This window comes from Aptenodytes patagonicus, chromosome 4, assembly GCF_965638725.1.
Source record: "Aptenodytes patagonicus chromosome 4, bAptPat1.pri.cur, whole genome shotgun sequence".
Lineage (NCBI taxonomy): Eukaryota > Metazoa > Chordata > Aves > Sphenisciformes > Spheniscidae > Aptenodytes > Aptenodytes patagonicus.
The window spans coordinates 43,729,168-43,754,523 of record NC_134952.1 but is presented as its reverse complement, the minus strand read 5'-3'; the positions used below and the strand labels follow the sequence as shown (position 1 = coordinate 43,754,523).

The 25,356-nt window shown below is 40.8% G+C and overlaps 2 protein-coding genes across 7 annotated transcripts in view; one reads left to right on the top strand and one right to left on the bottom strand.

Moving 5' to 3' along the window:
- CLCN3 (chloride voltage-gated channel 3) overlaps positions 1-14,553 on the top strand; it is a 73,703-nt gene extending 59,150 nt beyond the window's left edge. For 3 of the 5 annotated variants that reach the window (XM_076336523.1, XM_076336527.1, XM_076336524.1), the window contains 5 exons: positions 3,464-3,650; positions 4,992-5,390; positions 7,112-7,328; positions 9,691-9,766; positions 11,435-14,553. In XM_076336523.1, coding sequence (XP_076192638.1) covers positions 3,464-3,650; positions 4,992-5,390; positions 7,112-7,328; positions 9,691-9,766; positions 11,435-11,593 — 1,038 coding nt within the window. In that variant the 3' untranslated portion in view covers positions 11,594-14,553. The remainder of the gene's footprint in view (positions 1-3,463; positions 3,651-4,991; positions 5,391-7,111; positions 7,329-9,690; positions 9,767-11,434) is intronic. The other 2 variants (XM_076336525.1, XM_076336528.1) reach the window with 1 other exon arrangement.
- An 81-nt stretch (positions 14,554-14,634) lies between these two features.
- On the bottom strand, positions 14,635-25,093 carry HPF1 (histone PARylation factor 1). Of its 2 annotated transcripts, XM_076336530.1 has the most exons (9): positions 25,004-25,093; positions 23,627-23,786; positions 21,838-22,024; positions 21,236-21,334; positions 20,069-20,219; positions 19,246-19,333; positions 18,463-18,635; positions 16,378-16,531; positions 14,635-14,726 (listed from the first exon to the last, which is right to left on the bottom strand). In XM_076336530.1, the coding sequence occupies exons 1-8, from the start codon at positions 25,058-25,060 to the stop codon at positions 16,400-16,402; spliced, it is 1,047 nt and encodes a 348-aa protein (XP_076192645.1). In that variant the 5' UTR covers positions 25,061-25,093; the 3' UTR covers positions 14,635-14,726; positions 16,378-16,399. The 2 variants fall into 2 exon arrangements, with proteins under 2 accessions (XP_076192645.1, XP_076192644.1); XM_076336529.1 differs by lacking the exon at positions 14,635-14,726 and having other exon boundaries at positions 16,250-16,531.
- Positions 25,094-25,356: the final 263 nt, after the last annotated feature.

The following is a 25,356-nucleotide window of genomic DNA, read 5'->3' as shown; positions in this document are numbered from 1 at the left end:
TGCTTGAGCAGAGGTGTTGCACTAGACAATCTGGAGTGGTCACGTCCAACCTCAACCATTCTGTCATTCTGTAATTGATAGAACAATATTGTGTTGTGTTTCTCATGTGTTGATATTTTAGAAGATGCTGCAGTCTGTTACTTGAAGTTTTTTTCCGTTGTTGTAACGCAACAAATGTGAAAAAATGCCATAACTCCAAACGTCCCCCCTTCCTTCTTCTTCCCCCAGCTTTATATACTGAGCATGATGTCATATGGTATGGAATGTCCCTTTGGTCAGTTGGGGTCAGCTGTCCCAGCTGTGTCCCCTCCCAACTTCTTGTGCACCCCCAGCCTACTCGCTGGTGGGGTGGGGTGAGAAGCCGAAGAGGCCTTGACTCTGTGTAAGCACTGCTCAGCAATAACAAAAACATCCCTGTGTTATCAACACTGTTTCCACCACAAATCCAAAACATAGCCCCATACGAGCTACTGTGAAGAAAATTAACTCTACCCCAGCCAAAACCAGCACATCCGTATATTGGTTGATGGGTAAGAGAAAGCCATTGTGTATATCTTGAATGCTTGTCTTCCATAGGTCAAAATTTCAGACATTACTCACCAATACGATCACTCCAATCTGTTGTATTCACTTACTGTATTTCACTTATATCTAGGGCTCTGCCATTCTAAGCATTCTAACATTTCTTACCATTCATGTGTTCGTGTGCATCTGGCTCTTTCTCATGGGATTGTCACCACAGGATCACACTTTGTGTATTAGAATTCACTAGATTACAGAAGGGTAGAGCTTACACTTCATCTGGTTTTGGTTCATTTTCTCATAACTTCAGCATCTGCAATTTGGTGGAAATATTTCTGTGAAGTTGTAAGAATATATTTATCACTTTGCCAATAGGCAAGGAGTCATGCTGCTGTCATTGATGGGACTTTGCTACATACATTTGTCTGAAGCTTTAAAGTGTATGACTGGTTAGACTGTCAGCCAGTATCTGGAGAAGGGGATGTCACTTTAATGTTATATTTATTTACATTTTAAGCTTTATTTCTATGAAAGGAGGAGAAAATTCAAAATTAAAAAAAAAAAAAATTAAAAAAGACGACTTTGTCATTTAAATCATCATTAAGGATCCTCTGGGCTCTCCAGGTCTGTTCCTGGAGCTGTAGCCATGTGCAAACACACAAGTCTCCTCCACAGGAACTGTTTTCCTGTGAGGTAAGGAAAGCAACTTAGCTGCTGCCTGTGGAGCATGGTGATTCCTGCTGCTCTTACTGCCATGAACAAGGATCACCAGGAAGCTGATTGGGCAGTGGTTTGTTTGGTTTTTTTGTTTCGTTTTTTATTTTCTTTCCAGGTTTTGTACTTCTACTGTACTGCTTATTATCAGTAGACTCGTTACTGTGTCTAAATGCTGATGGTCAACAGTTGGGGTGGGTTTACAGCTTTGCCTCAGAACCTGACTGGTATGCAACTACACTACCAAAAAGGTGGAAAGTTGCACCCATATCCTGATTCCTTGCTTGTTTCAAAGATGATACATGTGCCACAGAATAAATCTTTTCCTCTGTAGTGTAACTTGAGTTAGGCTGGCATGCACTGAAGAAGAAAGCTGAGACAAGGCAGAACCTAACTTTTTTTCCTTGCTCCTTCTCAGTGAAGGTTCCTCACCACTTTGTGACTTGTGATTCAGAGGCTTATGCAAACGAATGCAGCTGAAAAATCATAATTACAGTTAGACTGGTAACCATTATCCACATGTGATGGAAAGAAGAGAAGGAGCTAGATGCATAAAAAAGGTTAACAAAAGACTAGAAACAATGTGGATGTAATTTCCATGTGGAGACTGAATTTCTGTGGCGTACTGCTGTAGCAGACTAGAATCTGAGGCAGTTTCAAAGATTTATTCCATTACTTTTGTATCTGAAATGTTATTTTTTCAGGGTGCTATTGAACTGTTCACCAAGAAAGAATTTCACTCAAGAAAAAATTTGGATTTTAACAGTTAGAAAGGCGTTTAGATGCATGATTAATTGTGGGAAATAACAGTAGTGGTATAAATGCACAATTTGGATATTACACTAAAACGATAGCATTGAATAGTTACCTCTATCAACACTGAAGTATTAGGTAATTTAGGATGGGAGTGAAGGATCATTAAATTTTTTCCCCAAAACCTGTGCTGCTGGCTTTCAAACACAGTTTGCTATGTTTGTTTGTCCTTGGTTTGTCTGTTAGAAATCATCTTTGCAACCATAAATATTGGCAATAATAATAATGATGATGATGCAAATAGATTCTGAAATACAGTTCTGCACCAGCTATTGGATTCCATGGCAAAATCTGTAGTTTGCAATTGCACAATACTGAAATTTCACAGCTGTACAGTGGAAAAAAATTAAATTACGTGTCCGGTTACACCAGCAGTGCAATTTTTTAATGAAGGTATTCTGACAAGATGGGTGTAGGTGCGTTTAGACAAAATGTAAAAATTCTACTACTTATTTGTAGTCAGATCTGTACCTCAGTCACAGTAGAAAATATTTTGATACTAACAACTGCCGTGAGGAGAAGCAGCGGGCATTTCCAGTTTAATGAGACATTTAGACACCAGTATGTTTTTTGGAAAGAAGATTAGCTTCCTAAGGAGGAGAAAAGATATACAACAGCAGTTTCTCAGATGAACCCTCACTCCTTATGAAGCTGCTGATAAAAGCAAGACTTGCAGTAATATTTTACTAAGCCGTGTTGGTATGACAAGGCTTTGTGGCCTTTTCAGGTTTTAGTTAATAACAGAAAAACAGTTTCAATAACTAAAATTACAGTAGGAACTTTTTTTTTTACAGTAATGTGTTACCTACTTTTTGCAATGGGAGTTGTCCTGCCTTTTTCTCTCTTAGTGTATTTAGCCTTCTATATACACAACTTTGTACGGGAAACTGCAATATAGTAAGCAAACCTTCTTTTAAAAATCAGCTGTTTAGTTGGCCATCTAATTTATAGCAGTGTTAGGAAGCAGTTTGGGAAGGCAGTCCTATGTGCAAAGCTTGTTTAGTAAGTGAATGTTGACTCAGAGGAACATGAAGTAATAAGGGAGTTGGGAAATAGTAAGGCTGACTTTTCAGTACTAGTAGCGCAGCTCAGATTGGATACACATATGGTAAAACTTGTGCTGTTGGCACTGAGAGTCTGGTTTGTGGTCCTGTGTTGGCGACAGATTTGCTCTTAAGTGTACAGTAAAATACAAACAAATGTGCTCATGAAATGGATTCAGCTAACCAGGTTGATCAGAGGTATCAATAGCATTGTGTTAAGTTTTACTAACCTTGCAATGTCAATTTACATGTTTTTAACATGACAGTTTGAGCATTTGCATCTCTTTTGGCAAAAAAAAAAAATTACTTATAAAACTATGCATCGGGTATGTTCCATCAGCATGACAACAGCTCTTCTGTTTTTGTCGCAGGTTCCATCTGGGTTGTTCATACCTAGTATGGCAATTGGAGCAATAGCAGGAAGGATTGTAGGAATTGCAGTGGAGCAGCTGGCTTACTACCATCATGACTGGTTCATTTTCAAGGAGTGGTGTGAAGTTGGAGCTGACTGTATTACACCTGGTCTTTATGCCATGGTTGGTGCTGCTGCATGCTTAGGTAACGAAAATGTATATGATTTCTTGTATGTTGCCAAAATAATGATTAAAAATGAAGGGAGATATAAACGTGTGCAGTTTTGGAACAGCTTTTTATATGGACTTCTCTCTCTTCAGAATAATACATTCACATCTCTACACGAGACGGTCAGATCCTTGTGATCTGAGGAATAACGTGAAATTTAAATTGATGAAAAATGGAAGAATTTAAATAGTAGTGTTTGCTTTCTCTTTTTGGTATCAAGAGGTGTCATTACTACATCAGTCAGAAAAATCAGTTTCTTGAAATGTATGAAGTAGAGGATTTGCAGAGTCAAGTACTGTTGAAATTATTACAAGGAGGTGACGTGATCAGCTGCCACATCTACATGAATTGCTAAAAATGTTCTTGACATTCATAATCCAAACAAAACTTTCAGAAGTGTCTGATGATTCGAGGAGTTCAGGTTGAGATATTTTTAACAAGTCTGATTTACAAACTGTTGAAAATCAGCTTCATGGAAGGAGGTTGGGCACCGAAACTAGGAGAGGTTTTCTGAAGGTCTCGTCTTGTCCTAGCTTATAACTTCATTGCCTCAGAAATTAAACTTAAAAGCTATTAGTACAGATTCTGCAAAAAAGTAGACCTTTTCCTTAAGGAAAAGTGCATTTGAGTGACCAAGTAAACTAGAGGTACAAATTTAGTTTTTGGAGAGGTGGTTTTGTCTTTTAATAGATCAACTTGAATCACTTTCAAATGCATGGAAAGAAAGATCGTATTCTTTTATTGATTGAAGATACGGCATCAGAAACCTTGGCAGAAAAAAAATCTTGAATACTAACAAAAGAGAAATACAATCCCTGTCTTCTCCCGTTGTCCAAGAAAGATATTTCATCAGCTCAGAATTCTCTTTAGCTTTTTTGATTCAGCAACAGCATTAAATTCCTAATCCTTTGGACATCACAGCTGCTGAACTGCTGCCTGTGACTTCCCTGCATTAGTTCCATTCTTTTTCCAAATTCTTATCTTACTGGATTTCCTTGCATTTCTCAGTATTTTTAACCTAGGTGTGGTATGGAGAAATACATTGTTTTATTCTTAGTTTACGTGAAAGAACTGCACATATTTTTCGAATCCCTTTATTCTCTGACTTTCTAGGAATTTTCCCTAAAGCTCGCTTTTACTTCTAAAAGTTTTGTGTTCATTTTTCCTGTCTGCTTCTGTTTGCATTATACAGAATGATGTTTGTCAGATGACCTTTAATGGCAAAGTTATGTTTGTAGTTCTCAACAGGAAGGCAGGAAATTCTAAATCCATTGTTATCTGATACTAGAATGTTACCGGCTACCGTTTTTCTTGCAGGTGGCGTGACAAGGATGACTGTGTCCCTGGTAGTTATTGTCTTTGAGCTAACAGGAGGGCTGGAATATATTGTGCCCCTAATGGCTGCAGTCATGACCAGTAAGTGGGTAGGAGATGCCTTTGGTAGGGAAGGCATCTATGAGGCACACATCCGACTGAACGGATACCCTTTCTTGGATGCAAAGGAAGAATTTACTCACACAACACTGGCTGCTGATGTTATGAGACCTCGAAGAAGCGATCCACCTTTAGCAGTTCTGACGCAAGATAATATGACAGTCGAAGACATAGAAAACTTGATCAATGAAACCAGCTATAATGGTTTTCCTGTTATTATGTCAAAAGAATCGCAGAGACTAGTGGGCTTTGCTCTAAGAAGAGATTTAACTATTGCAATAGGTAATTATCTTCCAGTATTGCATGATTATATATGCCAATTTAAATGATTTTATAGCTTAAAACAGAATTTACTCTGTGTGTGTCTAGACTTATTTCAGGTTTGGATGCCTTGCACAGGCTGTCTGTTCCTTTATTGAAGTATATGATTATCTTCAATAGCAGGCTCTGAAATGGAGAAAATGTTAATCTCTCTGTTATAGAAACAAGAGTTGTCATACTGAAGCAGGCCAAAATGTCATCTAGCCCCGTATTTTTGTTTTGAGGGTTTTGCTAGTATCTGTTTTCCTCAAGTGACGCTACATTAACATTCTTCTTCAAAATTGAGTAATTCTTATTTTAGAACAGCAGGATTCTGTGAGAATTACTATCCAAGTAATTTTTAAATTTAAATGTATATTGTACTTCTCTGACAGTATGTTATTTACTGTTGTTATAACAACTAAGATTGTATTATGAAGAGAGAAGTGAAGTAGTAATTATTTTAGGTTTCTGTGTTTCAATTTGTTTGTGTAATGGGAAATTTGGCCCTGGGCACATGAGCACGCAAGCCCTGTTTGGGCCGTCTTTCTCTGGGCGAGTGTTAGAACTTGTGTGATACTTGTGACAACGTTTTGTGCACTGGCAAGAAAAATTCTGTGGATTTTGAGGATAATACCATAACCAAAGGAAAAAATCATTATTATGTAAGAAAATGTTACAAAACTGTAACATTTGGTGCATGAAATCAGTGATGGAAGCTGCATCTTAAACTACTGTGGGGGTTTTTTTCGTAATTCATAAGATTGTACATTGACAAGTATCTCTCTAACTATGACACTTGAGAAAGAGACACAAAAGTCTCCTGAACCTTTTTAAAAAAATGTTTTGTGAACACAACACTTTTTACTTCAGTAAAACTTTCGCCTGTGGTCTTAATACTGTGTATACTATGGTACTACACTATGTAGGATGTATCGGAATGTCCAAAACTTGGAAATTATTATAGACATGATACTGTTTTAAGTTTGCATTCGCTTAAGAGTAAATGGGGGAATAGCAGAACACTCTTCTAATAATATGCTTTCACGGGTAAGACTCATTTCAGCTGCTGAGATTGCACAGTGCAAGTTGCTTAGTCTTGGGTTTTGGCTGCCTTTAGAGAGTCAGTTGTGTGAAATAGTTCAGGGTGCAGGGAGGGATGCTGATGTCACCAAGGTGATGAAGACATGAAAAGGAAGAGGATCCAGTTCACACAAAGCTAAATAAATTCATTATAAACAAGAAGACATTTTCAGAGCGATCAGAAACACGTTCTTTGGTTTCAAACCACCAATAATTACAGCCATTGGAATCATGACAGGGGAGCTGTCAGTTGAGATTGGCTTTCCCCTTGACAGTTTTTTCAGCAGCCGTCTATGTGCTTCCTGTACGTTAGTTTTTAAGTCTTTCCACCTCTTTATAGTAAATAAAAGTTATTTATGGAGTGAGAAAGGTAGTAGCCAAAGAATGGCTAAAGCTGTATGGTAGATGGCTTTTGCGATTCCTGCACAAACACTTCTTAAGGAAAAGGCAGTGGCTATGGAGACACATCAAAATAGCATATATCAGGATATCAGCATCTAGAGAATAACATCAGAGCCTGGTAGTGTTGATTGATCTGTCTGTTGCACTAAATTATCTTACTCCAAGAATGTAAATTCTTCCTCCTCTGCTGTTTCCCCCCTCCCCTCTTTTTCTTAAAGAAAGTGCTAGAAAGAAGCAGGAAGGGATTGTTGGCAGTTCCAGGGTCTGTTTTGCCCAGCATACCCCATCGCTTCCAGCAGAAAGCCCTCGACCTTTGAAGCTTAGAAGCATACTTGATATGAGCCCTTTCACCGTGACAGACCACACACCCATGGAAATAGTGGTGGATATTTTCCGGAAGCTGGGTCTGAGGCAGTGCCTTGTAACACACAATGGGTGAGTAAAGCGGCAGCAATGCTGTTCATTTTGTTAGATACAGTAATTTTCACTTCCAGGATCAGAGTATTTGAACCAGGATATATTCCAGGATCGTGGTATTTGAACCCGTAAGTTTGGTACTGCAACCAAGGACCCCAACTGTTCGTTAAGAAGGTGCTGTGCTGTGGCACCTCTCTTAAATTCTTAGTCCTCCCTTGTATTCCAAGTGAGCAGGCAGGTGATTTCAGTCATTTTAAGATGTTCTTTTAAAAATCAGCTTTCATTCAGCAAATTTTGCGTGCGCAACTTGCATGTGGAGGAGACACAACTTGTCTCGCAGAAATTTAGTCTTGTGTGGTACACAGTCCAAGGCCTGTATTTCCTCATTCTTATATGTGTTCTGGCAATGTGCAGTGTATCAGCTATTGAACATCTACAAATATCTGGGTTCATAAAAAGTAAGGGAGAAAATGATCCAGTCAGTATCTCCTCTTCCGGAGTTTACTGATGGCGATTACCACCAAGCTCTTGATTTTGGAATACTAACTACTAAATAAAACTGCTACTAGTTCTGGAACTTCAATCTGCAACCTTTGTTTCTATACTTTTAAAATATTTCAAGAAAGTAATTTTAAGATTTAGAATGTTTGTAAATGAGACTATAGGGAGTTGCCATGTGATTACCCACTAAATAAATCAGCCCTAGGCATGGAAACATAAATGTTCATTATAATTGCCTATCTAAACTGCTCCTTTTTTTACATGATCCTTTTCTGTGTAGCTGTTCCTTTAACATTCTGCTTTCTTGTATCTCTTGCGTTAAACACTTGACACACAACATTGCAGCTCCTACCATAGTATCCTGCTTTCTCTTTAGCACTTCTTTTAAGGCACATGGGGAGTGAAACATTGTCTGCTCATCTGCATCATTTAGGATCAGTGTCCATGGAACAAAACCCAAGAAACCTGAAATGGGTGGGACTTACTTTGTTTCGCTGTGGGCAAAAGGACTGCTGCTATGAGTGGCAAATATTTAAATATCGCATTGGTTTCCAAGTTTATTTTTTCAGATTTATTTTAAAACATTTATTTTAAATGTTCTGCTTTTTTCTCTTCAGTGCATCCCTGTATTGAATGGCGAGTAGATGTTTCCAGAAACATAAATGACTTAAAAAACCTTTCTCTGATGGAGAAAGGACATCATGATCTGACATGTAGTCATCAGTGCAGGCATGCAATTATTCTTGTTTTGGGGAGGGAAATTTGAATTGATAAAACTTCAATGAAGAATATTTACTATGATTTTTTTTTTATTTGTTTCTGTTGTGGTTGAGTGCTCAAACATTGACATTGATGTTAAAACCGGCTCTAAAGAAAGCTTAATTGTGCAAAGCTATGTTGAAGTCTACTGTAATTTTTTAACTATTTTATGATAAAGTAGCAGCAAGTATAGATGGCTTTAGTAATTCACTGTTTTCGGACATTCATATTTGTTGTCCTAATTCAATTTACAAACTTGTGATATTCCATGAGTACGCTGTCCATTACAACAAGATCAGATAGTAAATACTCGTACTAGTGGTATTTAGCTATGACATATAGCCACATGGCATCAAGGACTAATCTAGATTTTGGCAAATTTCCTGCAAATTGAATATACCCACATAAAGACACACATCAACTTACTGGTTCCAATCCAGATTGGAATAGGAACTGTGCAGAAATTGGTGCTGATGACAAACATAAAGATACGTTAAGACTGAGTCTCACTCTTCCTAATTTGTACCAGAATGTCCATTTCAGGAAGTTGCTTTTGATTTATACTGTCACAAATGAGAAATTTGTCTGAATATGTCTGTTTCTAGGGACACCAGATAACCCTGCTCTATAGTGCAGCTTCAAACCTCAATTGCTATGACTTTACACAGTTATTACTTTGTTCGTCTACTGTGGCTTGTTAAAACATGAATAATGATCTGTACGTGTGAGGAGAAATAACTATGAAACAAAGGAAATAAAGTAGATTCTAGTTTCAGTGCCTCTAAAACCTGAAGAGACGTGAATTTGGGGAGAAGGGATGAAGTATGCTTCCCTGACGTGTACTTGATATGAGAAACATACTGCTCTGGGGTGGTTCAAGACCCAATTGTGTTCAGCATTTTGGGAGAAAAAGAAAAAAGGCAATGTCTGGGAAAGGGTACTGACTTTGCAATCATTTTTCATTTAATTAGCTCATCAGCTTTCCTGCAACCTTTTTTTTTTTTTTTTTTTTTTTTTTTTTTAGTTTTGCTCTACTCTAATCCTTTCTCATTATGATTAGAACTTTTTTTTTTTAATTTGATTTCACACACAGTTATTAGCATAACATGATCTGTTTCAGGATTGTCTTGGGGATCATCACAAAGAAGAACATATTAGAGCATCTCGAGCAACTAAAGCAGCACGTCGAACCCTTGGTGATTAGATATATCAGATCTCATAATTAGACACATTAGAAGTCAGGAAGCATGAAACTTGTGAACTGTTCAGGGCTTTTATGACATCGGCTGAACAATGAAATCATCATATGCTAAAAATTTGTGTTAAAACATAAAACAACATTTGCAAAATCCTTTTGTAGAAATTAAGCTGTTAATATGGACATACTGTTAGTCACAACATTAAAAGGAAGTAAACAATAGACTTTCTGGTATTTTTGTTCTTGAGATCACATAGATCCTTCTAGTTGATCTGCTGATTTCCCCAGGTGGGAGAGCACGCAGCTAGGAATACTTTTTCCCCTCCTAATGCAAATTCAGATCTTTGTATATGCAAATTTCTTTTTCTGATCTTGACAGCTTTAAATAGCTGTTAAATAGCAAAGTAAGTATCATGACTTTTGAGAAGCAAAGCCAAGCATGTTTTTAATGTATCACAGCATTAGATCTTCCCTGTAATCCCCCTTTATCAACATGATTTTTTAAAAGTACTCTTATATTGAGTAAAGTCCTGTGATTCTGCTGCTGTTACCTACAGCAGTTGATGTACTCCTTTACAAAACGTTCAGTGATATCCTAAGCCATTACGTGGCACGCTACTATGTTGACTGTTGACTTCAGAATCTAGATACTGTTTTAACCATGATGTTGTGAACTAACCTTGGATAGACGGTAGACTTTGGCTTAATTTGGACATGGGTTGCTAGTTACATCTCTACTAAATCTACCCACCGAGTTTAGCTGCTTACGTGCAAAACATGCTAACTACGTTCTCATTTTATGCTCATATTTCACAAGTATTTCATGCGTCCTTTAATAAGACAAAACGAAATGTACTAACCAGAATAACAAGGGCAGCAGCTCATTCATTCTGCTCTTTGCTTCTCCTGTGATATTATCCTTTTGGACAGTCTCACCCTTTTTGATATTTTGCAGAGTTATAATTTTAAAAGCCATGAAGACCTTGTCATAAGAACACAGTATCTAAATTGGAAAATGAAAATGTTCTTGCATTATTCACAGTTTGTTTTCTAAAGCTGTGACCTCCAAAATCAAAAAACTATTGTTTATTTTACAAAAGTTTCATGGCTAATAGAGTGTGCTCCTATGAATAATGTTCAGCCTGAGCCAGTGCGTCAGACTGGAAGGATCCTTACGATTTAAAAATGGAGGGGAGTTTGATTTGCTATTAGGATTTTGGGCCATCAAGCGGTACGTCACTTCTGATGGCTAGGTTGGAACGTGCCTCCCTTACAAAACGGGATCAATATCACTTCTTTTTCATACCTCTTTTTTCTTTGTCCCTCTTTGTTACTTTTTTGTTGGCATACGCTAATCAAAATCTCATTTTTGTAGAAACCAAAAGTTAAATAAAAATTGTCATGGGCTCTACTTGTATTACTTGTATTTCATTAAAACGGACTACAGCTGTCAGAGACCATCTGCTATGGTGTCTCAGCATTGCTGTCTTTTAACAAACTGGTGGTTCCTCAGTATTTTGATAATAAAATGTTTTTGTTTAAATAAGAAAATCAGCTGTTTACTTTTGCTCTATTCCTGTCAACAAAAAGGACTTGGCTACAGATTTGTTCTGCTTTATTATTTTCCTGCTTGGATTAATATCGATCTTCCATTTATCCTTTCCAGGCGCCTCCTTGGCATTATAACAAAAAAAGATATCCTCCGTCATATGGCCCAGACGGCAAACCAAGACCCCGCCTCAATAATGTTCAACTGAAACCCATAGCTGAGGAGAGAGAGGAAACGGAAGAGGAGGTTCATTTGTTGAATAGCACAACACTTTAGTCTGGGGGATGCTCCTAAAATCAGAGACGATAGCTGGGTTTTTGCGTAACAGTGCTGCTGGAAATCAGGAGTTGGTCTGGGGGAGTATGTGGCGAGGAGGAAGGCTGATGGGAGCGTGGGAAGGGAGAGCTGCTGTCCTGCACTGGATGCGTCCCGAGACGTCAGGTCTGCCATGATAGTGCAGTGGGTGAGCCGTGCGAGGTGGCGCAATTCTCCAGCCCCAGCCTGGTACTTCAGCATTGAAGAGATGTGTTATTAGTCCCTGTTTCTGGAGGGATCATTCCGAATTGAGCCATCTTACGGAGACTGAAAGGTCTTGCCCTTTTTACCATTGAAAACTGTTGTGTTAACTCGCGAAACGTATAATTATTTCACGTCACCTTTCTACATTCCAGAAGAGCTTTATTTCTCTCTCTCTCCTGAGCCGTAACAAAGCCTCTTTAAAATTGGTGTGCCCTTTTGAAGCAGTTGTTTCTCATATTGAGATGTACTGTGAGTTACTGAGGTTTGATCGCAAGAAGGGAGGTTTTTCTTGTGCCATTAAATGTGTAAGTTTGTACATCATGAAATGCTTGGGGCAGTACAGATCCACTGCGACAAAAACAGACTGAACCGGTAATAAACGCCTTGCAGGAACCATGCGAGACTTCTTTCAACCCATCTGCTGTCGTGATATGAGAAAAATTAAAACCAGATGAAACTAGCGTTTCAAAGAAAAAGACTGTTTTTGCTGCAGAAAGTATCAATAATGCGACCTGGTCTTATGCAATTTTTTGTATTATTGAAAACACTACGATATATACCAATGTTGTGCAGTATAAGGAAAAATACTGCTATTCTACTAGTTAAGAGCTGGAACAATTCTGTATACGTGTATCTGGTAAAAACTGCATGCTACAACACTGGAGATCTTTTTTTCCCCCCCTGTAAAATTTGAGAACGGTCATTTTTATTTTTTCTTCTCCACAAAAGACGTTCCACTGCTGACATGGTAGGAAGAAATCTAACTCATAACTTGCACTAAATGTATATTATTTTTCTTGAAGTTTTACCATTCTTTATTTATATTTGTATGGATTAAAAAAATCTATTAAATATGAATCAGTTAATATCTCACATAACTAATTACCTTTTTAATGTGATTTTATAGAATAATTCATAATCCTCTGCAAGTAATGGAGGATTAGCAAATGTTTACAACTAGATGAAGGGTTTAAACAAAATGGTTTCTTTGTGATCCAACATCCATCTAAGAGCATTTTCAAATGTAACTTTCACTGCCGTTACCTTGAGATTTCCTTTTTCCTTTACTAGCAGATAACTGGAACAGTAATATTAAAATTTTATTTAAAAAAACTGCAGGGTTTTAAAAATAATAGGAAGAAAGCAACTGTAATTATTAGATTGCTTTTGACTGTTCCCCCCCCCCAAGCATATAGAGGTGTAACTGATACGTAGCCACAGAAGATGAGCAGCGGGGCAGAATCGAATCCAGTACTTGAAACTTTGGCAGGACTTTAAAATTCAGCGGCAACACACACGCTAGCAGGTGAACTGACAGATCCCTGACTTCTTTACTTTCTTCCTTCCAGTCACTAGATTAGCTTGTTTCATATTCATTTTATCAAACCACCACAAACGCATGCAGAGGAAAAAAGGCAATATGCTATAAGCCTAAAGTTGGGAGGAAAAAAATTAAGAAATCTGGCTGACAAAAATCATGCTTTATAATATGGGGTTAGATAAAATGTCCTTCTTTTAACAATTATGCCCACAAGACTGCGAAAATATAACTGGTAAAAGTCTAAAATAATAATCCTAGGTATCTCTAAGGCATTCATCACAGTTACCTCAAACATCTTTATTTGCAAAGTACTCGGTATGATTTTATCTTAAGTACAATAACATACTAAAATGAAGTTCTGGTACTTCTGGCAAGCTCCAAAATAATGCCTGCTGAATTTTTACTGATTTTTCTGAGTATAAAACTGCCATCTACATCTCATCACCTCATATCTTGCAGCAGCTGGAACCAGTAGAAAGTGAAAGGTGCCAGTAGGCTCACGGTGATCAGCCCCTGTATTAAAAACAGGTTTGGAACTGAAACAGGCAACAACAACAGGGCTGTGTTAACACGGGAGTGTTGCAGCAGCTAGCTGTACTCTTCCATGTGAAGTCAGTGCTAGTGTTTCAAAATTTGTTCTGTTACGTTGCGTAAACCTGAAGAATCTTTACAGAAGATAAACTTTACAAAGAGCAGGATTTGGCCCATTTATAGAAGGCAGCTCTGGAAGTTGTCTGTGATGCTGATTTCTGGTGTCTAATTTCTTTCTACAGTGGAAGAATATAAATGCACTACACGTATAAAAATTGCTTTACATCGGTTGGAAACCTCTGCCATTTCTGATGTTCTCATAAAACACTGCTGCGTGTACTGTATTAACTTGCACCTAATTCTACAGACTGTACTGTGAATTAAAATACAGGTCACACCCCTGCTGTGTTTTATAATTTCAGTATGGATCCCGAGCGCTGCATATGAATTGTGCATCTCTGCTTGCTCTTCTTACCTGCTAAGCTTTCCCTGTTGACATTTAAGATGTCTTCTGGTAAACATACGTTAAGAAGTTTGATAATGAAGTATGCGTGCCTGTGCTGTGCAACAGAAATTTTCTAACGTAAAACTTCCAGCGCCTTACTCAACTTACGAATTTGAAAAAAAAAAAAAGTGGTGGATGGGAGGGGGAAAGCATCAGCTTTTTTTTTTTTTTTTAAAAACATTCAGTTACTGGTTCATGAAGAATGCATTCTTTGTTAATCTGTGATGTTGCCTAGAGCTGTATTTAATATTGATCTTAATGTTTTTATTTATAATAGTGTGGTAGAGCTGCATATCATTACAGTAAAAATTCTGGTTACTGTGATGATTTAATCAAACATTAAAAACTTCTGTATGACCATTCATTGTTCTGTCATGTTTTCTCATTGTTTTCACAAACAGTATTTGTGTTGATTTTTGTATTTATTTTGCAGATTTAAGTTCATATTTAAATAACAATGTGAAAGGTGAATACTTTTTTGTTACTTGTATGATTTACAGGGCATTAATATGAAGGTCTCCTCTGCTTGGAACCTAAAAAGCAAGGAGGAATGAGACTGAATTTTCCATAAAGTACCTCTTTTTTGTGTGTAAAACATAAAATTCTGGTCCCGTGAAAAAGTCCCCTCTATACTTGTGCTTATGTTTGAATAAGTGGAACATTTATATGCTGATTGAAAGGGGTGGGATTGTCAAATTTACAAAAGTAGATGTGGCATGCTATTCTGAGAACCGAAAATACCTTTTTGATTTAAAAACTCAAGATAGATACACTTTTGAAGCACTCTGACTTACTTACATCGTGAATTAGTTCATGCTGGAAGGGACCTTGGGAAGTATAATCACTTGCTAAAAAGTGGGGACAACTTTGAGATTTGAGCATGTTGCTAGTGGCCTATAATCTTCCTTAGCAGTACTGTCGTCATTAGCAGTGACGAGAACTGCTACAATAGAAGTTGAGTCACTGTTCAATGGCAGGCCCGTTGAGTAAGAGAAAATGTGATTTTCCATTAGTTTCTGGACTGCTATTTCAAGCAGTTGCCCGAGAACAAAACTCTAACAACAAAATAGAGCGGTGGACCTATGAACTGGAAAACAAGTTGCATCTTGGACAAAATCACTTCAATTCTATTTTTGAAAGTCCAGATTAGTGAAAACAGGGACTGACTTCATCTGACTAATAAGGTAGCAAATGCAGTGGAATTTCTAATTTATCTCATAATGTAGGTTAGCTGGTTTTTAACCCTATTTGTTTCCTGTTAATTCAGCCAGCTGCAGAAGACTGAGACCAGAGGTAGTGCTTTGTTACAAAGCAAAAGGGAAAGCTGCTGTAACTGGATTTTTTATCTATGTGGTGGGACAGAACTGAAGAAACACACAATGCCAGCAAAAATCACCAAGAGCAAGGACACGGGAGTTTGGTAGGTGTAAGTAAGAAGCTGGTTGCAGTTGAGCTACACTAAACAAGTCCATTATTGAATCACTTCCCCAATGCCTACACTTCTCTAAGAAATGTAAAATAGTGACCTGCCCTTTTCGTGCTTCGTTACAGTAAGTAGCACGGTAACACTAACGGTCTAGGTTTAGCTTTAGGCTGAGGAATAGAGGAGTACAGAACGGAGAGCAACCCAAAGGCGGTACTTCAGCTTTTCCTGTGCTGAAGCTTGAGCTGCAGGCATAGCCAGCAAGTACCGGCAGCAGGGGAAGCACGGTGACCTGGCACTGACGGACGGATCCAGCGCTGACCGGAGGCCGCCGGCCGCGCTGCTCCCAGCCACGTTTCGGAGCGCACGCCTGAAGTCCCCTGCCCTCCTTCAGGGGTTCCGGCGCTCTTCGGAAGGCGGCAGCGCCGCGACCGGCCGCCGCGGCGGCTTTGGCCCACCGCCGGCGCAGCGCTGGCGGGGCGGCCGGCTCCAGCCCCGCCCCCGCCCGCCGGTTGCCGCCCCAGCGGCACGTGACTCCCACCCCCCTCCCTGCCGCCGCCCCGGCGCAGGCGCAGCGGGCACGCCCCGCCCCCCGCCGGTTGGGTGGGAGCAGCCAGCACGCGGAGACGCCGCCGCCCTTAGAAAAGCTTTACTGAGCGCGGGGGAGACCCCCACGGGGTGCAGACACACACACAGACACAGAAACAGGGAGAAAACCCCGCGCCCGGGAACGCAGGGACGCCCGCCCTGCTGCCGCCCACCTTGGGGGCCCCGCTGCCCGGCTCAGGGCGCCAGCTGGTCCACCTTCTCCTCCCGCCGGTTGGCCAAGTGCGACTCGATGATCTCGGCGAAGCGGTTCCTCTTCAGCAGGGTGTAAGCCAGGGGCAGCAGCTGGCCCACCGTCTTGTGGAAGTACTGCGGGCGAGAGGGAAAACGAGAGCAGCCCTGGGGGGTCAGTGGCTTCGTTTATACAGCCAGAGCAGCCCGACCTCTGGGCTCTGCCGTATTTGAGCAGCTTTCTTCAGCCGCCCCGAAAGGCCTGAGCACGTACGCCTGTAACAGCCACAGCAAGGTCAGGCTGGGGTACCTGAGCCCCGGCAGCGACAGACGGAAATCTGTTTTTCACAATGCAAGAGATGATGGTAACTATTGTTAAGGTGTGGGGTTGCCCAGCCTGCGGCTGGAGTCCCATGTCCTGTCACACTCCACAGCCCGTGGGGATCACAGGTGCCAAGAGTAACCATTGAAGTGATTCACATGTACAAAAATCGGAGCATATTTAGTATTTGTTATCTTTACTGTACATGTAAGCCCGTTATACCTCTCCTATGAAGGGGAAGAGGTTTAAGTCATTTTCTGTGTCTCAGGCTACAGCCCAAGTGTCAGTGTTTCTTCTGGCTCTGTACGCAGAGCACTAGTCGGAACCGGAAAGCAGCTCTAAGCATCTACAGACAGGCAAAAAACGCTGGGACCAAACCGGGGTGTTATTTGTGTGTGAAGCCTTTGTTTTTCCTTTCTGTTTACTAAACTAGAAAATGAAGTAAGGTTTCTATTTTCAGAAAACAGCTGCAAAATTACAGCTGTTTCAAACTGCTGCATAAGATAGGTATCAGGCCATGTCACAATGCTGTGAAAACATAATTATTCATTGCACTGGTTTGGTCGGTGGTTCATCTCATGTGCTGAGAAGCACAAAGCATGAAAGATGGGGGTTCGCCCCCACCTACACAGTCAGCTGGAAGTAAGCGTTTCCTTCACAGCCCTTCCAGATGTAGGAAGGACTTAAGCAGCTGAAGCAGCATAGTCACTGAAGGAAGGGTCCTAAATAAGCAGGATATCAGAGGAAAATACAACACATTCTCAGATGCTGTAGGGAACCGACAAGAGCAGGGCAGGACACCTAAGAAACACATTAGTAATTTAACAGCGTATGGACAGAGCAGTGAATTTTCCTTCATTTCAGTGGCTAAATATTTTAACTCGAGTTTAGCACAACTTTTCTGGGCCTACGTTTAGTATTGCATCCACACGATGCTTTGGAGCGCCCCTTCTCCAATACTGTTTTTACTAAAACTACTTCACATGGGTGTTTCTGTAACCATCCGTTCATATTACACTTACGTTGAAGCTTCTTTATATGTTGTTTCCTAGCCATAGATTTATTACAGACATGACCCTTTTCATCAGTGGGGCAGTGGCTAATACAGAACAAAAAGTGTTAAGTAGAATCTTTACATGTGATTAAGTGCTAGTAAGTCAATCGGCTTATTTATGACATTCTTTGTTAATACAGAACCAGAGGGAGAGAGATACTAGAAGCTTAAGAGATGCAGCTAGCTGGTGGGAGGTCTTTTACACAGCCATACAGGCAGTGTAGGTAGGCAACTGACTTAGGTTCCAATTTTTTTTTGTTGCTGGGGTTACTGCAAACATCGGTCTGTTTCTTGATCCAGGTGCACATGAGTGCTCACACCCATACAAGTAGTTGGGGATAGGGGGCTACAGCTGTTCGGTATATCTGGATCAGACATTCTGCATTTTTAGGAGCCTAATGACAGCGCCTTGTATTATACACACCAAATCACAACAGTTACGTGCTGTTTAAATGCTTCTGGATTGCAGGATTGCGCTTTCATACAAGCAATTTTAAATTCAACATAGACTGGTGTCCTAAGTGTGACTTTTTAACAGCCTTCACAAATTAAGAATATTCTTGTAGACTTTCGTGATTCCTAGGGATAATTATGCAATAGAGTGGGGAATAAAGATCTACGACACAGAACAACTCCCAGTCCATGCATAAAATAATGCATAATTTTGTGAAGTATGACTGTTGCAGTACTCACATGTGATCCATAGCAAAACAGGTCCATACCCAGCTCATATCCCATTCCATAGTCACATTCATCATTAGCAAACTGAACAAAGGTGAGCATTTCTTGAATGGGTGCAAAGGCCTTCAATCGCTCATCATCAGTAGGAGCATCAACAATGGCCTTACAAATTTTTTTAAGATTAGCTGCAAAAAACAAAAGCAGAAATATTTAGATGTTTAAATAAAGAAATTTAATGCTACACACAAGTAGTCTGTAGCAAAAACATACCCGTGTGTCACGCTTATGTGAAGACTAAGTGGGCACACCCTGAGGTGCTGGTGAAAAAGCTTCCCCCTCTCCTTTGCTGCTCATTCTTGCCCCGTGCCCATCCGTCTCAGTTCCCCATATAGAGACAAGCATTTGTGTGGGGAACTTGCATCAAGGAGTTGATTCTGGTTAGAACACTGGGAGGAGAGGAGCGATAAGAAATAAACCCACAAATCCCTGAAAGCAGATCAGTTCTTTGGATCTACTTCCTGCATGGCTGTGCCAATACAAAAGAGAGGGCCATCTAAACTACTGCTTCCGGAGTTGTTATTTCAGATTTAGCATGTTTCATCGATTCTCATCCGGTTCACTTAAAGAAAATACTTCAAGCTCAAGTGTGATGGTTAAGACTTCTGCCTTTTACTCCCACCGCTTATATTCTTCAAGTAGGAAATACAAAAGCAGTTTGGTTTTTGCAGAGTAGCTGTGTGACTGAAGGTTGTTTACTTAAATAAAGCAGAAGAATATAATAAACGAGATATTTACCATTTGTTTCGGGAAGTTCTCTGTATCCGACATCGTTTTTGTCTACCGGAACAACTAGGCCTGCTCCATGAAATGCTTTGGTCACCACCTAAATAAAGAGACAGGAAATTGAATATAGCACCCTAAGTCAATACTGTGACGTAAAACCACTCACCTCACTGAGCAACATTAACACCTGACTGCTGCTGGTCAAACCTCATATAGTGTCCAGGCTCCAGGACATCAACTTAGTTTTAAAGTATATAGCAGTTACTTTTAAGTACTGAAGTTTAAAATAACTGGAAACTCCATTTCAGCCAAGTTCTGAAATCTAGGAATCCTTGTAGTCACTTGTGTAGCACTGTACTACATTTGCTTAGTCACCCCTACCATAATTATTTCTGATAGGTCTGTGAAAAACATCTATTACTAGTCCTCTATTACTATCATCCTTAACGTTCCCGTTTCCAATAGATCCAACGCAACTGCTTACATGAATCTTCACTTTGAAACAGTTTTCTCCATGCTCCCCATTTGTTTTTGCTTTTAGGCTATTTCCCTTACTGTTTTGGTTTGGGTTTGTTTTTTTTTTTTCTGTAGTTGAATGCCAAGCTACAGTTTACAAGAGTGAAGTGTTTTGATTTAATCCTATTATTTGGAACACACTTGTATTAATCTTCCCTCTCCTGAAGTTCTATAGAGAGAGCTGATTAGCTCTGGAAATTCCTAAATGAAGCATCTTTACTGACTAGAGAAAAAAAAAAAAACCCACCACAAACAAGCAAGTAAATGAAAAAAAGTTTAACAGAACTTAGTTCTCTCCAGTGGATCAGGAATGTCATACTTTCTTATCTCTCTGTTTCATCTTCATGGTTTTTTGTTCCAGAGAATAACCCAGTTCTTTTGCTGTTCTCGTTAGTTTTTCATCTATGTCTTTCAAAATAGCGTTTTTCTTTTTATCAGTCACTTCCTTAAGTTTTTTTGACAAAAATAATCTGCAAACAGAAGAAACACATCTTAAAAGAGCTTAACAGAAAACAAACAAGTGAATAGCCGCCTAATCACTAAACCTCCAAATCTTACAATGAAGATTAGCAGTCATGGGTTTATTTATACACACAGACTTGGGAATGCAAGCCTCTGAACAACAAGAAAGAAAAAAATCTATTTGCATTACAATATAGTTTATGCAATCTGCAGGTGTCGAAGATTCTCCTGGACTCAGTAGCTGTTCATCTTTCTATCTTAAGAATTCAGTTTGCTGCTTCAGTGCCGTATACACTATTTGTCATTCAAGTCATGCACATAAATACATGTTTATGAGTTTCACCATGGTGCTTTCAGAACAAATGTCCTCGTTTAACTGTGCACTACACAAGGGTTCTTTTGCAGAAGCTCTTCTTCAGTGTGCTTTCACTTACTGACACGCGTCTGTCCTTAGAGAGCTTTCCATTTTTAACTGACAGCTTATGAAATCTGTTATTTACATTCATGATGCAGGACTATGTAAAGCTTCATGAATCATATTGAATTACATATCCATATAAAAGTTATCCTGCCCCAGCTCAGAAATGGTACTTCTTGTGGTTACCCATTATATACAAAAATAATGTACTTTTATGTAGGCAAGAACAAGAGCTAGATGCTACTCATTTAGTACGATACTCAGGTTTCCTTCACCACTGTTTGAGATGCCCTTTCTTTACTTACAAAGTATTTTAACACACCCAGTGGGCATTTCTTTTCCTATAGAGCCTATCCCTTCGAATATATTTAAAGAATGAGATAATTAACACTTATCTATTTTACTTGTAAAAGGAAAACACTATCAAGAAGCCTATTAAGGCTTTTAAGAGTACCATTAAACTTGCTAGCAGGAGCAGAAAATAAGTGAGGATTTCTTGAGAAAGAAAGATACGAAAGTTAACTGCATTATTCCACATCGCATCTCCTGATGAATAGTTTCTCTTCTACTCTACTTTTTATAAATAGAAGTAAATATGAACCTTACTTGACTGCGGCAAAGACGTTATCACCAACTTGTGAAATCACACAGCCCTTCTTAGCTTCATTTGCACCAACCCACACTGGAAGCTCATCTGGCACATCCCTATTTATGAAAAAGTACACACAAATAGGCAAGCTGTGTCCACCTCTCCTACTTCAAAGTAAAATTAATTTGCCTCACCATGCTGCCATCTCCTTCAGAAACCTAACAAGAAACGCCCTTAGATCTAAAGCTCCAAAATCTTACAGCACAGCTTTCAAAGGAGCTTGTATCAATACATGCAGAGAGAATACACGTTCCCTTTATTTGATAAGGCTTGACTTTTTCTTCTAAGTATCATGGCAAAACTTAAAGATTAATAAGTGAAGGTGCTCTGGAGGGTTGGGAGAGGTAGTTTAATAAATATCTAAACCTAGTCTTCAACTCCAATATCTTTGATCTTTTTAAATAAAAGATATCAACTCATGTGTTAATATCCTATTACGGAAGAGAAAGATTCTTGTTTGGTGATAGCACACAGTTCTCAAATTCTGTCTTGTGGAAAACAGAGGAGAAAAAGCTACACATAATTATAGTCCAGCAAGAGCATATATTAAATAAAATACCTGAAATATCCCATGTGATACTGTGTTTTGCTATCCCCGACAAGTATAGTCTGGAATTCTGGGGGATCATAGAAGAATCTCCAATGAAGATTGAAGTCCAGATCTGTTGATTTTGCTTTTTTGTGTTTTCCAGCAAGAATATCATATGGTCCAACCAGCGTAAGCCCAACACTAGACACAAGTGCATCTGAAAAGCAAAGCATGAACCGGTTTACTTTCTGGTGGGTGCATTATCTAAACCAAGAAGTTCCTGTCACTCAGGTATCAAAAGCTTCCATAAATCCAAACACTCAAACACTGTTTACCAGACAAGGAAAGCTGAGACATTCTTTTATTCAGATAGCTTTCATTCAAGAGTTAGGTTATTACGCTTCTCATAAGAAGTAGTGGTCAACTGCTCAATGTTCAGATGGAGATCAGTGATGAGCGGTGTCCCTCAGGGGTCCATATTGGGACCAGTACTGTTTAATATCTTCATCAATGACATAGGCAGCGGGATCAAGTGCACCCTCAGCAAGTTTGTAGACGACACCAAGCTGAGTGGTACAGTCGACACGCCAGAGGGACGGGATGCCATCCAGAGGGACCTGGACAAGCTTGAGAAGTGGGCCCGTGTGAACCTCATGAGGTTCAACAAGGCCAAGTGCAAGGTCCTGCACCTGGGTCGGGGCAACCCCTGGTATCGATACAGGCTGGGGGATGAAGGGATTGAGAGCAGCCCTGCCAAGAAGGACTTGGGGGTACTGGTGGATGAAAAGCTGGACGTGAGCCAGCAGTGTGCGCTCGCAGCCCAGAAGGCCAATTGTATCCTGGGCTGCATCAAAAGAAGTGTGGCCAGCAGGTCGAGGGAGGTGAGTCTGCCACTCTACTCTGGTGAGACCCCACCTGGAGTCCTGTGTCCAGCTCTGGAGCCCTCAGCGTAAGAAAGACATGGACCTGTTGGAGCGGGTCCAGAAAAGGGCCACAAAAACGATCAGGGGGATGGAACACCTCTCCTATGAAGAAAAGCTGAGAGAGTTGGGGTTGTTCAGCCTTGAGAAGAGAAGGCTCTGGGAACACCTTCTTGCAGCCTGTCAGTACTTAAAGGGGGCCTATAAGAAAGAGGGGGACAGACTTTTTAGCAGGGCCTGTTGCGACAGGACAAGGGATAATGGTTTTAAACTAAAAGAGGGTAGATTCAGACTAGATATAAGGAAGAAATCTTTTACCATGAGGGTGGTGAAACGCTGGAACAGGTTGCCCAGAGAGATGGTAGATGCCCCATCCCTGGAAACATTCAGGGTCAGGTTGGACGGGGCTCTGAGCAACCTGATCTAGTTGAAGATGTCCCTGCTCATTGCAGGGGAGTTGGACTAGATGACCTTTAGAGGTCCCTTCCAACCCAAACTATTCTATGATTCTGAAAGAAACTGTCATTTGTAGAGCACCTAGGGATGCCACGTTCTGTTATATAATAAATTGGGGGAAGCTGAAACCTGAATTGATATGAGGAAACTTGAGTTCCATACTAAACATTTTAAATGTATTTGCAAGAAAGGCAGATTTAGACAACATTTAGTCCCTTTGCATTACATGATTTAAGTAATTACATTTTAGAAAGCTTGAAGTGTACTGACATCTTCTGTGATTATGTCCAGTATTCTTGTTTACAGTCATGGAAATATCCTGCATCTTAACTGAAAACTGAAGCAGCATTAGAATGCATCTGACCACCTCCAGCTTACCTGCCTTCAGGCTGTTTTTGAGAGTGAAAGTTAGAAAAGGAAAAAAGAAAAATTTAAAAACCCACCACTTGGTTTCTCAGGATCTAGTTCCTCGCAAAACTTCCAAAACTGATAGAAGTCTTCAGGCAGTCTAAGCCGATAGCATGTTTCTGCTTCTTGACGAAGATTATCGGGGATATCTGCCTGATTTGACCTTCTCTTCTTGACATCTCCATTTTTTTCACACTGCGGATAAAAAAAAAAGTTGATTTAGTTGCTTCCTGTCAGTTCTACTACAGGATTTTACAAAGCTTCTGTATTAATGGAGGAACAATGATTAAGACCATTAAGTCATGCTTGTTACTTAACGCAGTATATATACCGATTAGAACATCTATTTTGGACAGAATCCCTTAAAAGTGTATTATCTGAGATGTGCTAAACATGTATGAAATGTCAAAGTTCTACTTTGATATTAATGGGTCAATATAACCAACAGAAGCACTTTTATTAGTTAATCAAGCAAAGGACTAAACAATCCCAGAGTTTCATCTAAGTTCTATGTTATTTTAAAATTAACATTTCCAATCACACAGCAGCTTGCATCCAAGAAACTCGTGTGTTTTACAGACACTTGGAAGTAGGGATACTATTTTGTCATGTCTGGTTAAATGACACAACAAAAATGCTCCAAGTCTCTACTATCTGAACTACTCCACTATTCAACATCTGAACCGGTGCAGTTTACAGCACAGCATTTTAAAAGTAGCTTAAAGTTTAAGTTGTTTTAAAAAAAAAAAAAAAGCAACAAAAACTGAAACAGGCTAGGAAATGATCCATTCAAGCACGCACACCACTAAAGCAGTAACCTCAACAACCTCATTCCCACATAAGGCTCCAAGAATTGATACGAATCGTTACCCCCCTGTTTTAAAAGAATAATAATAAAACCAGCAAGGTTTCTTTTCTCTTGTTAGGACAGTACAACGAGGCAGACATTTCACCTCTTAAGTGGGCCGCCATCAGGTACTTAACCGTACCACGAGTACTTGTTTCTAGCAGCAGGCACCCCGGGCGGATAAGGAGGCTGGGGCGGCCGCTGTTTACAGCACACCTGAAACGCGGCGGTCAGCCGGGAGAAGCCCGGGTACCGGGGACGGGCTCCTGTGCTGGAGAGCGAGGGGCCCGGGGGCTTTCCTCAAAGCTACGGAGCGAACCAGAACGAGGGGCAAGGAGGCAGAGGCCCGGCACTACGACAAGGTATCCGCGCCGATTCAGGCCTACGGCCCCACGACCGCGGCCCTCGGAGCTCGCCCCCCGGCCCGGGGATGCCTCAGGCCAGGGTCTCCGCGACCCCGCGCAGGGCCGGGGCCCGATGGCAGGCTCGGCCCCCTCAGGCGCGGCGGCCCCCCACAAGCGCTCCTCCCCCCGCCCCCGTCCCGCGCGCGCCCGCTAACGGCCACCTGCTCGCCGGCCGGGCCCGCCGCCCCGCGCGGCCTCCGCTTCCCGCCACCTGTCATGCTCCCGCCGGCCGCATCGCACCCGCTCTCCCCGCCGCTTCCGAGGTCGTGCGCCGCGCCTCCGCGCGTGCGCAGGCGGCGGCGCGCGCCGGCCGGCCACGCCCACCCTCTCGCGCACCGGCCGGCGACCCGCGGGGGGGGAGGGGAGGGGAGGGGTACCGCCGGAGGGGCTGGGAGTAGCCGCTCCTGAGAAGCCCAGGAGGGAGCAGGTCAGCTGGTGTCTCGGGGAGAAAGGGGGGGGGCCTCGCAGGGGGCCGGCCGCCGCCCGCCGAGGGGACGGAGCCCCAGCCCGAGGA